General features: G+C 38.5%; 1 protein-coding gene across 5 annotated transcripts in view; it reads left to right on the forward strand.

Moving 5' to 3' along the window:
- Nucleotides 1–17,167, forward strand: part of MICU2 (mitochondrial calcium uptake 2) — a 116,177-nt gene that overhangs the window by 15,862 nt on the left and 83,148 nt on the right. For all 5 annotated transcript variants that reach the window (XM_081129893.1, XM_081129895.1, XM_081129894.1 and 2 more), the window contains exon 2: nt 11,161–11,305. In XM_081129893.1, the coding sequence (XP_080986019.1) occupies nt 11,161–11,305 (145 nt within the window). The remainder of the gene's footprint in view (nt 1–11,160; nt 11,306–17,167) is intronic.

Genomic DNA, 17,167 nt, shown 5'->3' on the forward strand with positions numbered 1-17,167 from the left:
AGATAAAATGTGCACCCCAAAGAACTTCATATTTGATAGAGATCCCACTGTTGCCTGGGCACATTCTAACAATTATGCTAACTTAGTAACTGATTCATTGGCAGTTTTATACTACTACTTTTCTGTACTGGAAGGTTAAGACGTAGAAAGTCATTCCTCATTTGACACCAACTATTGTAAAAGACATAGAGGGGTGATGAGTTGAAGGAAAAACGTGGCCATGAGTTCTAGTAGTGGTGGTAATTGAAGTAGTAAAATGGAAATTGTTTTCCAGTTATTTAGCAGTTCTTTACTTGTTGTGTTTGGTGCTGCCTTAAAGCCAAAAAAAAACAAAAAAACAAAAACAAAACAGCATTTGGTTTTTCAGTCATTATAGAGCAAATTCTATGATGGAATCTTTTTAAATTTTCACTGTTAAAATATCTTCAGAAATTACTAAATGAGAGAATTAATATTTTATCATGAAATATATCCAAAGAATAAGGTAAAAGCAGAAAGGGAGATTTTGGCAAATCCATGCCAGTCTGAAATGACTTGTTCTAGTTTATACTTCACAGATACAAAGCAGAGCTTTTCTTAAACAGTAAATTAATTTGCCAAAATATATATTCATATCTGTGGGTTACTTTTCTATTTGCATTGTGTTACTTCTTTTACTAGTGATGTAATTAATAAACATCAACAGAAATACAAATGGCATGCATCTTTGTACCTTTGCTAGGAAACTACCTCAGTTCTGGTGACCTGTTTAGGTCACACCCTGCTCGTTTTCTACAGATACACTGTACTAGCAAAATTTTGTCTTAGACAAACTGTATTAAGATATGTCAATGAACTCCAAGCTAAAGCTGAAAAAATCCATTAAAAGTTAAACCAAACATGGTATGAGGCCTGAAATCCATTAGATCATTTATTCAGATTTACAGAGGGAGCAGCTGTGTAATCCAGTTTCTGAGATTCCATGATTCCCACGATTGGTGAAAAATAAGGCAATAAATATGCTTTGGAACAGTTAACACTGCCACCACCTGTCAATGGGCTTTACCTGTTTCCTCTTTTTATGAAGGCATTTTTTCATCTAAAGTAATTAACTGTGCAGTAATTTGTGGTTGTAATAAAAGGAATATATATAATAAGAGGAATATTAAAAAAGAGCTTTTATTTCTTTGTGCATACTTATTTAGTTTAGTTGAACATGCAGAGTACATACCTGGCTCTCTAAAGATATTTTAATAAATTATTAATAGTGTTTAAAATATTTAAGCACAAAAACCAAGTATGTGCATATTGGTTCACAGACTGAGTCTATTTAAATTGTTATTTTTTTAATATTAACACTGAGTTTGGAATTGATTCCCATTTAGAAAGATTGATTCATTCCTGCACATTTTTTTTAACCATTAGCAATATTAACCATGTAGTAGGCACTAGGGAGACAGAGAAAAAAGATACTTCCTGTTTTTGAGAAATTCAAAGTCATTAGGGCTTTGATAAAGTTTAGTCAGGGTTCTGTGTACTGGCACCAAGAGGACAGCAAACCCAAAATGGCTACTTTGGAAGAACTCTAAAAGAGGTAAATAAGTTAGCCAAACAGTAAGTGGGACAAGAAACAACCAGTTGTATTTGTGCATGATTTGTGAAGTGTTTTAATTACCGTCAGAAGCAGTAAATGGCTATTTAATCTGTCTTCTGAAAAGAGATTCTGTAAAGGTTTATTGAAGCTCATCAAAGGTAGCCAGGTGAATACTGAAGCTAAGAACACACCAGCAAACCATCATGTTCACAATGAACAAAACTAAGGCTGATATTTAAATCAGTACAGTACATACTTGTCTTATACAAAGACCCGTTCGTAAAAATAATAGTATCAATGGAATTTTTATATAGAAATACAATTTTTTTGAGAAGAAATTGCAAATCTGCCTCTTTATTCTGGCTTTTATTTTCATTTGCCTGAAGGTTTTTTAAAAATTTGTTCCATTTTTGTCTTGGATGAAATTATTTTTCATACACAAACAACATACTGCCTTTGAAAAAAATAATTCTCAGCGGTGGGGGTTAGTAAAAGATAAAGGGGGCTCAAATATATGGTGACAGAAGATTTGACTTTGGGTGATGTACACACAATACAGTATACAAATAATGTATCATAGAATTGTACACTTGAATCCTAAATAATTTTGTTAATGTCACCCCAATAAATTTAATAAAATAAGTAAAATTTTAAAAATAAAAAAATCATTCTAATATTTGAGCATATTTTGTATAGGGTTAAGATATGGGACTTAGAGGACTTGAGAGGCAGACAGCCCTCAGTATTCAGCCACAAGCTTTGGAAATCCATCCTTACTATTAGTGTTGTGTGAACTGAGGAAGTAAATGGAGGGGACATTCTTTTGCTAGGGATTGGGGATATGGAAGTCCAAGTGGATCACAGAGAATTGGCGACGGGGGAGCTGTGCAAAATACTATGTGGATGAATCACTTTCCTTCTGCAATCCCAACTATAAAATACAGCTACAGACAGCACCTGTTTCCCAGGAAGGGGTGGGAGGAAGGAAAGAGAGGTCCTTTAATCCATCCCTTCTTTGTGCTACAGTGTCATAGACTGTAGGACATAATATCCTAAGTGTTAACCCTCTCAGTGGCCTCTAACAGCACCACTTTCCCAGGCTTACTGGAAGTTCTCAGTTCTGAGACGACCTTTTTGCATGGCTGAGGTTCCTGAAATCAGATCATAGCTTGTGTCACAAAAGGTTCCTCGTTACTGCTTGGCTGCACTTCTCAGCTGCCAGAAGAGAGACCACAGTCCAGATAAACTTGTACCTGACCTGTTACTAGTGTTCTAGTTAAATTTAATTATAAAACCTGAAAAATATAATTATTTTGAAAAAATAAGTCAAAATGTCACAGTCAATAAATAACTTTTAAAAATAATCAGAATTTGAAATTTATCATAGTGGGACACACATTTGCTGAATGCTGGATGCTTCTTTCATACTTCTGTCTAGCACTGACCACCTTCTCTTGTGCCTCCCCCACTAGAAAGGTAGCACCTATCCATTTGTCATTTTATCTCTGTGCAGTGCTCGGTCATAGTAGACACGTAATATTTATTTGATAGACTGATGTTGAGTAGCTGTAGAAGGAGTTCACAAAGTAGTATTTTCCATTTCCCAGGTAGGAAAATAAGCTAAAAGTAACTCAGTCATTTCTTAAGAAAAACATGATTTAGTTGTGGTTGCAATGAATGATTCTGATCAAACTTTAGGAGTGTATGAAGATTTTAAGCTAAGGCTCTAGTCTCTTTTTAATTACTTGAACCTAATTTAAACTTTCTGTTTATAGCGTAAACAAAAACTTATGTAGTTATGATGTACCCCCTGAAAGGTATTTTGAAGGAAGGGTAAATGAGTGTTCTTCTCAGTGACCTCAGCAGGAAGGAGAAAGAAGTTGCTAGTAGAGAAGATGTTATTGCTGTACTCATTAACATCTTACAGTGGCCACCCTTCCTCAGACTGAATACGAGGGTGTTTTTTAAGAATCAGTGTATATATAAGCATATACCATTTCATTCTGCCATGCTCATGTAAGAAGAGCCACACCACCTCCCTTCCAGTTTCTGAAAGCAATCTGGACAGGGCCATCACTAGATGTTCAGAAGCTGGGGAGCAGATCCCAGGGCTTCCCATGTTCTCAGGAATGACTTTTGCGTCCTTGGCTAGTACACTTTTTGTAGAATTTATCATGAACATAACTTATACAGTGAATATTTCTAACATAGTCTGGCAATATTTTGTTTCTTATATAATAGTATCTCCCTGATCCAGAACAGAATGGAAAAGTTCAGTTCAGTCATTAGTTCTAATGACTGAAAATTTTCAATTGTGAAGTTTTCTTTATAAGAAGAAAAGATAGTCATTCAATTACACCACAGAAACTTCAAAGACAACAATGCAATTACATTTTATCCAGATTATTACAAATTCCAAAATAAAGGCCCCAAATGAAAAAAGCTTTACACGTTTTGTTTAATGCCGTGTGTGTGTGTGTATGGCATTGTAAGGAAGGCCCTTTATTTTCCCACTTTCTCCCTGAGAAATATAGAGACCAAAGAATGTTCAACAAAGAACAGAGAACTAACTCTTTCCCGTTTGTCACTTCATGGATAAAAAATAGAGACAGAATGGTGAAGCACCTGTTGCTTTAATGGCAATAAGCTAGTAAAATGCTTTAACAGAAGTCATCAGCTTTCAAAAATCTCTTTTATCCAGTTCACATCACTCATTGCTCTTAATTCCTTTGTCACATATGTTACTGCATACAAGTAATCCTGGAAATCCATGGAGCATTTTACATATAAGCAGAACCATTTGGATGGTTGTCAGGTGCTTGGTACAGCCCCCAGTCCCAGCAGTTCTCCTGCCCCTCTTTTCCCATGTATTTAGCTCTAGATGCAGGTTTGAGAAGCACATAGTTGTGGTAACAGGAATTTATGCACTCCCATCACTTTCCACCTACAGGACCCCCCATTCAGTGTGTCAGGTGGTTCAGGATAACAGCTACCAGCAGGCCCCAAGCAGGCCTTTGAACTCCACCACTACATTCCTACCCTTCATCCCTAGGAGCTGGTTCCCAGGCAGCTGTTCCCTCCTGCCAGCCCATCCATTATTTATGTGTGACAGTACACACTGGCCCACAGAGTAGCTTTGTACAGTATCTTGTGGAATCTCATTATTCAGATAAGGATAGACTATTGTTTAGTCCACTTCCACGTGGATAGTCCTCTTAAATCACAGGGAGCAAGTTGGGGTGAGGAGCAAAAAATCCTTTTCAGCCTTTCCAGTTGAATAGCTTGGATGTGCTGTCCCCTGCACCGCTTTCATATTGCAGAAGGTTGGTATGTGTCTTCAGAATAATCTTAGAAATCAGCCATGTCTCTTTCTTGTATCATTTTTTTGTATTAACTCTTAGAGAACAGCTCTTAGGTTGAATCCAGCAATAAGGGCATCATGATTCTAACCTTGTTTGTGTTTTCTGAAGACTAAAATTGATGAGTCTCCCCTGAGGTCTTCTAGAATTAGTCAAACCTAGAGTACACATAGGGCAGTGGCAAATAGAGCAACAAACAAAAGTCTTTGTGCATTTCAGTGAAGTGTCGTTACACACACACACACCGCTTTGTTTTTGAAATAGCTGTTTGATTTGCTCATTATCTTCCTGAATCACAGCAAATTATTCTTGTCGACTCCGTGGTGTCTGTCATACACATAGACATTATTTTCTCTAATTGCTTTTTCTGGTGCATTTCTTCTGCCTGCCTTGTGTTTTTTCTCTTATCACATTGCCCATAGATTTTCTGCGATGTTCATCTAATCTTTACTGTTTCTTAAAGTTTTTCAGTGTTTCACAATGCTCTTTTTCCCCTTTGTTAATTTAGCTCAGCCAGCTCCCTTGTCAGATATTTCTGCCCTCTTGCACTTTATCTTTGCTCTCTGATATTATAAAGGCCATCACCTTTTTTGTAGGGGGTTTTCTGTTTCAGAATATATTTATTGTTAATTGTTTTCTATTGCTCTTGCCTTCATTTGTCCCACAGAATTTGCATAGGCCCAACATTAGGTTCTAAACAGACATCCTAACCAAATAAGTTATTTGCCAAAGACAGTGTGGATATAATATTCTTATCTCCTTTCCATCTTTATCTAAGCATTCTTTATGGCAAGAGTGGGGAACCTTTTTCTGCGAGGGGCCATTTGGACATTTATAACATCATTTGTGGGCCATACAAAATGATCAACTTAAAGTTAGCTATGAAAAAAGCCCAGCCGGCTGTGGCTCAGCGGTTGAGCGTCAACCTAGGATCCAGGCGATCGGGGTTTGATTACCGGTCAGGGCACGTGCCCGGTTGCGGGCTCGATCCCCAGTCGGGGGCGTGCAGGAGGCAGCTGATCAATGACTCTCTCATCATTGATGTTTCTATCTATCTCTCTCCCTCTCCTTTCCTCTCTCTGAAATCAGTAAAGATATATTTTGGAAAAAAAATTAGCTATGAAAAAAGCTTACTAGATTTATTGAATTTCGAGTCCCACCTTCAGTTGCCTTGGCAAGGCCAGACATTCCTCATCCCTACTTTATGGTTTTAGTTTATATCTACTATTCAATCACTCCACTGCCGGAAGGGTTAGAAAAAGAACTGGGCAAAGGTCTCCTGCAGTTGGGAATGTGTCAGTATCACAGTTCTACTCCAGAAGATCTGCCTCTCCTATGAAGTCGGATTTATCCCACCCCCCAGGTGATCTCTGGGTTTCACTTTGTTCCCCCATTTTAGGGTGCCTGCCTCTTTGGGGAAATGACCTCATACATAGTTCATAGGTTTTAGATTAGTGTGGTCTTGAATACAGTGTACAGTGGAACCTTAGTTCTCGAACTTAATTCATTCCAGGAGACTGTTCAAGAAGCGATTTGTTTGAAAATAAATCATTTTTTTTCCATCAGAAAAAAATGTAAATTGAATCCATTCCAGACTCCCAAGCATTTTCATACCCTTAGCAACATCAGCAGGATTTTGGTGTTTTTTTTAAAATATATCTTTATTGATTTCAAAGAGAAGAAAGGAGAGGGAGAGAAACATCAATGATGAGAGAGTCGTCATTGATCAGCTGTCTCCTGCACACCCCTGACTGGAGATCGAGCCCGCAACCCAGGCATGTGCCTTGACCAGGAATAGAACCCCGATCTCCTGGATCATAGATCAACATTCAACCACTGAGCCACACCTGGCTGGGCAACATCAGCAGTCTTGATGGCCTCTTTATGTTTTAAAATTATGCTAATCATTGAATTCACCATGCCATACTTGCTAGCCAGATCAGGCACACAAACACCCCTATCATACTTTGCAATTATTTATATTTAAAACTCTATTGTTCTCACAACTTTCCATTTCACTTTGCTGCTATCACTAACCTCCTTAGGACCCATGGTGACTTCCTGTACGTATTTAATAATAATAAGCAGCAACAAAAGCAAAAAAACACAAAGATATGCACAGCACAATTTTCTGAGATGTTAACAACACAAGGTTTGATACTCACACATTCTCTCCTTTGTCACCTGAGAGACACGTGACTGATCATATAGATATCAGCATGAAAGGGTTGTCGGGTCAAGAACCAAAGTTTTGGTAGACAACCAAGACATTTTTTCCTTGAACAGCTTAGTCAAGAATCAAATTGTTCAAGACAGGAGACATTTGAGAACCAAGATTTGACTATATTTCTCTGCCCAACCAAACCATAACTTGCCAATACTGGTCCCACCTTTGAGCAGACATAGGTGGGAAAAATGGCAGGTATTGGGCCTATAGTGAATGCAGCATGTGATGGGAGCTTCCAATTGGCACTTTCTGTACTTTTCTCTGCCTGCACCATCCTTGCAGATTGGGAGATACCAGTGATAGCATTACTCCAGCACATACGGAACCTTGGTGCAAATTAGGAAAAGATACCCCTTCCTCAGTGTACTGTACTGCCATTTGCTAGACAGTTGTGTGGTGACCACAGCGTGAAGGTTGCTCCTTAGAGTTCTAATCAACGAAGTCATTCAGATTTCATCCTCATTCTAGTACATGGCAGAAGAAACTGGTTGTCAGTCCTAGTGTTGTCTTAGTTTGGTCCAAATTATCTGTATCCAGAAGGTCCTTCTTAGAACAAGTTTAAAGTGGGAGGTTAGGAGCTAGCATCAGCATGTGTGTGTGTGTGCTTCTTTTTGGTTTTGTGTTTTGTTTGTGAGAGGGAGTTTTGAAGAACTTTTTCCTAGTGCTTTCTCATCAGTTTGTAGGATTTTTTATGACCCTGTGATTTTAAGAGTTAACTCAGGAAATTACATTATACCTTTTGGCAGGGGGGACTAGCGTAGAGAAAAGAACTTCCCAGATTTTATTTTAAAGTGGATTATCATACAGACTGAGAGTAAAAACCAAAAATCCAAAGGGGGGAAAAGAAAACTTGGTTTATGCAGCAGATCCTATAATACCTGGAACTTGGAGAGTCCAACTTTCTCCAGTGCTGATATTCTTTCAAAGATATCTCTCAAGATATTCTTTCTTGAAACAGTCCTTGGTACTTACAAGGGTTTTAGACTTAATAAACCAACATTTGTAATGCAATTTATACCCTAAATAAATTGCTCAAAATTATGGTTGCCTTATGATGCTTTTTATTTTTGAAAAGAATTGATTTAGCCCTAGGAGATAATAGTCACATTTCTCTTTACATCCTGAAATCCTCAAACCTAATGTGTCAGCATACTGAATTATTATTTGTATACATGCTTTTCCTGTTATTGATACCCCAGTGTGACTAAGAGTACACTAGAAAGACTGTATTTTCAGGGACCATTTCTATACTTCATGAAGAGTACACTAGAGGTAAGTTCTTATAAAAGTGTATGTTAACAATATTGGAAGGAAGAAGAGATTTGTATCTTGTGGTCTAATAGTATTTGACATATAATATTTATGACAAGCCCAAACTATGTATACAGTTCACCCTTGAACAACACAGGTTTGAACTGTGTGGGTCCACTTATATATGAATTATTTTCAATAAATATTTTGGAAAATTTGGGGGGATTTGTGACAATTTGAAAAAACTTAGACAAATTTATGATTTTCTTTTCTCTAGCTTACTTTATTGTAAGAATATAGTGTATAATACATAGAACATACTAAATGTTTGTTAACCAACTTGTTATGAAACCAGTTGAGGAGGATAAATTAGTTAGCTAAAGTTTGGAAATAAGAATTTGTTTATTTATACAAAAAGGATTAAATTTTTGGTAAAACATTTTTTTAACTAGTCATGAACAACTTAGATAAAAGCCTACATTTGTTTCAGGATTTGGAAATATACTGTATTTCTGTATAGATTATTTACTTTTGTAAATCTCTTAATCTGTGAAGATTAAGAGATAGTATAAACATTTGTATAATATAAATATTCTCTAAGCTAATAATGTTTATGCCCATGTTCAGCTTCTTTCAGCTCTTCTAAAATACTGTGCTCTCTCTCTAGGACTTTGCCAGTGCTATGACATTTACTGAGAAGATTCTTACCCATCCTCCTTCCCTATCCAGATCATCATATACTTTCTGTAAATTTATTGCCAAAGCACTTAGGACTTTCTAGTAGGAATTAATGTTCATCTTGTTTATTACTGTTTTCCTATAGATACTTTACATAGATTTGTTAAATAAAATGCTAATAGCACTAGCTGGTTTGGTTCAGTGGTTAGAGCATCGGCCCACAGACTGAAAGGTCCCAGGTTTGATTCTGGTCAAGGGCACATAGCTCCATTGCAGGCTCAATCTCCAGCCCTGGTCAGTGCTCAATCAATGTTTCTTTCTCGCTCTCCCCCCCCCCCCCCGTGTCTGTCTCTCTGTTTCTCTTCCCACCCCCCACCACCCTTCTACTCTCTCTGAAAAGCAATGGAAAAATATCCTTGGGTGAGGATTTAAATAAATAAATCAATAAAATGATAATATATCTGCCTCATGTATAAAATGTTGAGAAGATATTAATAAAATTCAGTTTTCTGATTACTAGGATGAGTATAGACTCATATAATTAAAACATGCCCCTCAAGTGATTTTAATTAGTAATTTAAGGAGAAAGAATAGGAAAGACAGGAATGGATAAGTTCTAGAGAAGTCAGGGGTACAGATCATTGTAGTATTACTGAATGTTGCATATATGTCCAATACTTTGGTAGGCACTGCGCAAAACACAAAAGAGGTATAAATCTAGCTGCTCAAGGAAGTCACTATCAAATCAATAGAGAGAACAGAGATCAACCAAAAAGGACCTTTGAACCTGGAGAGGTTTGAGCAACTGGAATCTATGTTTCCCCATTTCATTTCTAGTCAGCACTCATTGACCATCACCTGTATGTCAGGGTAAATAACAAATCAGTAGTGAGTATCAAAGGGGGGTGATGTGTCCAAGGAAGGATATTGTCCAAGTTAGGGCAGCACCTTAAGGAAAGCTATCTAGGGTGAGAGTGTGCTGTTGGATTTCACAGATAACACTCACATTCTTTTGTTTTAATCCTCACCTGAGGACATGCTGATTGATTTTTTAGAGAAAAAGAGACAGACAGTCAGACATCAATGTGAGAGGGAAACATTGATTGGTTGCCTTCCTGTAAACACTCCAACTGGGGATCAAACATGCAACCTAAGTATGTGCCCTGACCTGGATTCAAACCCCCAGTTTTTCAGTGTATGGGACGACACTCCAACCGAGCCATGGCAGCCAGAGCCAACACTCACATTTTGTGTCAAGATTATTCTATTGACCTTGGTATCTGTGTTAACTAGTATGTCATCTTCATCCTGTTTGCCTGGGAAATAACGCCTAGCCATGAGTAGGATAGTGTGCTAGAGAAGAGATTGAGACACTGAGTCAGACACGCCTGATTTTTTATCCTGACTCTGCCATTTACTTTATAGCTTTTGTATCTAACATAGTATCTCTTGTCCAGTAATTGTGAGGATTAACTAACTAATCCATGTACTTAATTAATTAGTAAAGTGTGACTCAAAGGTTAGCAAGAAATATTTCATTATTGTCTCTATCAGCATTTGGATCAAGATCTAGGTCCCTTTGCCTGGGCTAGAGACTCTTACACTAACAATATTTTACCCATTCTTGTTCTTTTAGCACTTGCTACCCACGATGTAAAAATATTTCTCAAAGCAGAGCTATTTACCAGATATGCTGTATTTTATCTTTATGGGAGCACACGTTTACGTGATCTGTGGCCTACCTGTCTGACTTTATCTTCTGCCACGCTATTCCTTGAACATACCAAGCTTATTCCTGTCTTTACCTCTTGCTTAGCATGCTCTCCTCCCCTCGCACCCCTCAGTAGCTGCACCTCACTTAGTCTCCTTAATGTCAACTCTTTAAAAAGGCCTTCCCTGACTGTCCTGTCTAAAACATTACTCCTTATCAGTTTCTTGTCTTACTTTGTATTTCTTCTTGGCACTTCTCACTCTCTTACTTTACACATTTATTCATTAATTATAAGATTATTGTAGAAGGAGTTGGGGAATAATACTGAAAAAAGTCTTTCATGGCCTTTTTTTTCTTTTAGAAAAATGGTGACTGTGGAAAGATGATGGGGAAGTTGTCTCTTCGTAAACAGCGCTTCATGCAGTTTTCTTCACTGGAACACGAAGGAGAATATTACATGACACCACGAGACTTCCTCTTTTCAGTAATGTTTGAGCACGTGGAACGTGAGTTGGATCTTTTTCAGTTTAAAAAAACAAATATTGGAGCTAAAAAATCTCTGTTTTTCAGAATTGGTACTAGGTTTTCATCGTTTCAGTTATCATCATTCTTTGTGCCATGCATTTACTTATTGTTTATATGTTTCAATCCTTGTGACACAAGTACAGTTAAACATTTATACATATGTATTTAAGAAACAGTTGTTTTGTATATGGGTTTTTCTAAAGAGGAAGAGGAAAAATATTTGGGGTTTTTTAATGTCTCTAGATGAATTATTAATAGAATAATTATTTTATCCAGCATGTTAGTTTTTATTGGTATTAATGTTTTAAATTGCGCAAAAAAAAGTAAAACTAGAGCAATTAAGAGGGTCATATAATGGAGTCCTGATGCCATCAGTAAAAAAATAAATAAATATGCATGGCCAGTGTGGCTTCATGGTTGAGCATCGACCCATCAACCAGGAGATCAAAGTTCGATTCTCAGGGCACATGCCAGGGCTTCAGGCTCGATCCCCTATAGGGGATGTGCAGGAGGCAGCCGCTGGATCAATGACTCTCATCATTGATGTTTCTGTCTCTCTCCCCTTCTATGTTCCTCTCTCTAAAATCAATAAAAAACATTTTAATTAAATAAATAATAAATGCAAAATAAAAACCTGAAAAAATAAAATAAGAAGCAAAAATCCAAATGCTATAATTACATAATTTTAGTTCATAAACTGCCAATTCTCAGTTACTTCAAATAATATCAGAAATTCTTCATTTTATTATCTAAACTAGTCCCCTTTGGCCCTAGCCGATTTTGCTCAGTGGTTAGAGCATCGGCATGCAGACTGACTGACGGGTCCCAGGTTTGATTCTGGCCAAGGGCATGTACCTTGGTTTCAGGCTCGATCCCCAGCCCTTGTGTGGAAGGCAACCAATTGATGTCTCTCTCTTACATTGATGTTTCTCTCTCTCTCTCTCTCTCTCTCTCTCTCTCTCTTCCTCTCTCCCTCCCTCCCCCTCCCTCTCCCTCTCTTTCCCCCCTTCCCTCTCCCCTCTCTCCTTTCTACTCTCTCTGAAAAGCAATGAAAAAAATATTCTCAGGTGCAGAGTAAAAATCAAACAAAACAAAAAAAAACAAATAAACTAGTCCCCTCTACTTTGCAGAGAGTAGATAATGGCCCCATCCTCTGGGCCTTATATAGCAGGAGTGTTCTATGAAAATTTCTTGGCTTCCTGACACTTTTTGAAGTGTGCTGGAAATAATGCCCTGTGGGTAGCTATATATGACATATGGAAAATGGGCTAGAGCAAGGTGCGTGGAGCCTAAATTTGATTGTATTATTATCTAGAGCAATTTATTTCCCAGGGCATTATTGAAAACAACAGTCAACTGGCAATTAGTGGAGCTTAACACCTTGGTGTTGTCAGGGAAAGAGACTAAGAGAGCTGCCAAACTAGTGTTATTCCATTGACTGGGCATTCCCAAAGCTGTGCTTCCCTGAGAAGGAACATCAGAGGAACCAACTAAAGCAATCCATTCAGACACTAAACAAATAAAAAGGCAAATAACAAGCCCTGTGGTGAGGGGGGAGTTAGTACCCAAAGTTGCTACTGTATATTATCTAAAATGTTCAGTTTCCAAACACAATGAAACATGCAAAGAAACAGGAAAGTATTACCCCACTGGACAAAACAGTCAACAGAAACTGCTTGTGAATACAACAGAAACTGCTCAGCTTTAGCAGAAAAAAACTCAAAATACCCATTATATTTATTTTCAAAGACCTAAAGTAAATCATGACTGAAGAAGTAAAAAATTATGATGACAATGTCACATCAAATAAAGAATATCAAATAAAAGATAGAAATTATTTTTTAAAAAAACCAAATAGAAATTCTGGAAAGGTATAATAACTGAAATGAAAATTTCACTAAAGGGGCTCAACAGTAGATTAGAAATGGCAGAAGAAAGAACTAGTGAATGTCATTGGGGAGAAAAAGGGACATCTGTAATATTTTAAACAAAAATAAAATTAAAAAAAACTCTAGTGAATGTAAAGACAGATTGATAAAGATTACTTAGTCTGAAGAACAGAGAAGAAAAAGAATGAAGAAAAATGAAGTCTCAGAAAAATGTTGGACACCGTTAAGTATACTAACATATGCTTAATGGAAGTACCACAAAAAGAGGAGAGAAAGAAGGGAGCAGAAAAAAATATTTGAAGAAATAATAGCAGAAAATTTCCAAAATTTATAGAAAAACACTAATCTATACACCCAGAAAGGTCAACAAACTCCAAGTAGGATAAACATAAAGAGATCCATTAACAGACACATCCTAGTAAAACTACTGAAACTCAAAGACAAGAAATCTTGAAAGCAGGCAAAAAAAAAAAAAAAAAGTGACTTGCCACTTACAGGGAACCCATATAAGATAATGGCTGACTCGGCAAAAACAGTGGAGGCCAGAAGGCAGTGGAATAACACTTAAATTGCTCAAAGAGAAAGATGGTCAATAAACCAAAAATCCTATATTCAGTAAAGCTATCTTTCAAAATTGAAGGTGAAATAAAGACTTTTCGAGGAGGGAAGATGGTGGCACTGTGAGAAGCAGCAGAGCGCCCCAACTCCCAGCCACAGACTCGATTTACTCCTAAAATACCATGTAGCCAGCTTGGAAAAACCAGAAAAACATACCTGAGTGGACATATTGCAAGTTGGGAACAAAGAAGAAACATCAGAGTCTGGTAAGAAAGAGGGGGTCGTAGAAAGGGGGAATGCCCCTGAAGCCAGTGCTGGGCTCCGAGCCCTGAGGCTTGGAGGCTGCAAAGTTCCCTCCTCTCAGGAGTTCACACTGGCATCCAAAAGCGAGGATCTCACACCCGGAGTGGAGGAGAGGGGAAGGAGTGCCCCACTCAGAGGGCAGAGGGACCCAGTGGAGTGGTGTGCCCACGAGCAGAGGATGGCACCTTCCTAGCGAAACAAAGCTTCTAATGGCGGCCTCAACCCGCATCCAATGCTCAAGGTGCTGACTATAGGAAAGGTTGTCCCAAAGTCTCTGGCACCCAAGTAGTAAGGGACCAGAGATCTGCACTGAGCAGCTGCACAGGGGTACCCTCTGCCTCCCAGTAAGACAGTGTGTTGAGACCCAAAAAGCATTTAATCTGTGTGGCACGGGATAGGGGAGGAGAGGCCTCCCGCCCTGAGCTCCTGGCGGGAAGAGTCTGGGATTTGTGACCAGCCCTGAGGGTGCCCTGGTGGCATGTGGAACCGCCCCAGCTTTACCTGAAATCAGCAGTTCAGGGGAGCTTCGTGGAGCTGACTTTGGGTCCCCTTCTGCGGGGCACCTTGGCACACGGGCAGCAGGACCTTACAGGGCGGACTCTCTGCCGTGTTGCTTTGTGCGTGTTTGAGTTGTTGATCGCTGAACTAGCTCCCACCTCCCTGGTATGCACTGGGTGACGGACAGACCAGCAAAAGCTGGCACTTATGTCTGCATAGTAGACTGAGGTACGGGGCACCTGGTGGGAACAGCCAACCAGATCGGGGAAGGGAGGGGCGGAACACCAGGGCCTCTACTGCCTCCAAGAGGCAGTAGAACCACCTCCAAGAGGAAAGGGGCTGGTTCAGCTCACTGAAGCCCCAGATACCCCCTTAGGGCACAGTCCTGAGGGGGAAGGGAGAATAGCTCATAGGAGGACATTACAAGAGTAAGACTCTCAGGGACTATTGTTCGGAAACTGGAGAAAAAGCTGAAAACCCCTGCCAGGGGCAGGGCAGGCAAAGGGCTCACTGGAATGTTTTTTAATCGAACCCACTGGCCCAGGCTGCTGAAACGGCCCATACAGAAAAGGCAACAGGCTGAAATCAATCTGAAACTGCAGCAGACCAGTGCATGGGGAACTAGAATTGGAGGATAGGCTAGAGACACAGGAGCTGTCTGTGGAGCAGAGACTAACTCCCTCACAGTGAGTGCCTGACAGTGAAACCTCTAAGTAAGGGGTGTGGTACCTTGTAGGGTACCTACACTAGCCATCCTACACCCGAAAGACTCTACAGAAGACTCTGGAGTAAGACCAGGCAACTGCAAGGTTGCAAAATAGTTGACAAGAGGAGGTGATCCACGAAGAGCCTCAGATCAGCCATCTACCTAAAGATACCAGAGCCAAACCTAGACAGCTCCTCACATTGGCTGATACACAAGTATCTCCCAGGACAACTGAAGTCAGCACACAGAACAGTGAGCCACAGACAACATAAGCTGCCCAGAGGAAACTCACCTGATTGACTGTCTTTTTTTATTTCTTTCTGTTTTTGTTTTTTGTTTGTTTATTATTTTTTATTCTCTTGTTCTCTTAGAAAGAAGAGAAAGGGGGGGAAATTACTTGTTATTTCTTTTTAAATTTTATAATAATTTTTTAAATATTTTTTAAACTTTTAATTAATTTTTTTTTAAAAAAGAATTCTGTTTTACTTAGCTTGTTTTTTGTTTTGTTTCTCTGTTTTGTTTTGTCTATTAGCTTTTTTTTGTTTTATCCTTTCTACTATCAAGACTTTCTTGATATTCCCTGCTTAATTGCTGGGACTTTATCATTATAACCAACAAGTTTACTGCTTTCCTCTATAGTTTCCCCCAAATCTCTTATTGGACTTCCTCACTGCCCGGGCTTTATCTCTCTCTCCCCCTCCTCTCAATCCATTGGCATAACTTTTTCTTGTTCTTCTTCTTCTTTTATTTCGTTTTCCTCCCTTCTGTCTTCATGCCTTTTTGTTCCAATTGTTAGTTTCTCTTAGTCTCTTTATTGTATTTTTATTTTTTAATTTTCAACTGTTATCCTATTCCTATTCCCTCCCTTAATTTTTTGCTTGCCCTTCTTTCAGAATCTTTTCTCTGTCTCTATTATCTCCTAGTAGCTTCTCTGTTTTTTACATTTTAGTTTCCTATTATTTTCTAAATTTTCATCACTATTAACAACAGTATACTTTTCTCTCTCTCAGCTTTAGTTTTCTTCTCTCTTTTTTTTTTTTTTACATTTTTTTTTCTCTCTAGAACTTTTGTTCTCCCTTCACTGTCCCAGTTCTATTTTCACTTGGGTTGTTTTCATTACAACTGTCAAGATATTTTGTAAGATACCGTTTGATTCCTGGAAGTTTAGTTGGGCACTGTCCTGCCTTGCTAGCACCTGTACAACAGCTAACACGACAAGGTTGGGGCTGAGACACACAGTTAGCCAACCTAACTGAGGGGAGAGTCCTTCCAAGGACTGGTCAACAACAATCTAGACCCAACCACAACAGGAAAACCCAAAGAACCCAAAAAAGGGACATGCCTAGAGCAAAGAGCCCAGAAGTATAAAGAAAATACAGCTCTGGGCTCCAGTGGACTCAGTACAAAATCCCACCCCACAAGACTGAGAGACAGCAGATATATCTAATATGTAGATACAAACACTAAGAGCCACCAAAATAGGGAGACAAAGAAAAACCCCCAAATTAAAGAAAAGGAAAAAATGCCAGAAAAAGACTTTGATGAGATGGAGTTAAGCACGTTATCAGAAACAGAGTTCAGGGTATTGATTATAAAGATGTTCAGGAAAATAATGAGAAAAACAAGGCACTAAATGGTAAGATCGAGGAATGTAGTGAAAACATGGAAAAAGAGATACATAAAAATCAGACAGAAATAAAGAATGCTATATCTGATATCAAAAATACACTGGAACGTATCAAAAGTAGGTTCATTGAAGCAGACGGTAGAATAAGTGACTTAGAAGACAAGGTAGAAAAATTCAATTACAGCAGCAAAAAGAAAAAACACTTAAAATGCATGAGGACAGTCTAAGGAAGCTTTGGGACAACATGAAGCAAAATAACATT

This window comes from Miniopterus schreibersii (assembly GCF_964146895.1).
Source record: "Miniopterus schreibersii genome assembly, chromosome: 2".
Lineage (NCBI taxonomy): Eukaryota > Metazoa > Chordata > Mammalia > Chiroptera > Miniopteridae > Miniopterus > Miniopterus schreibersii.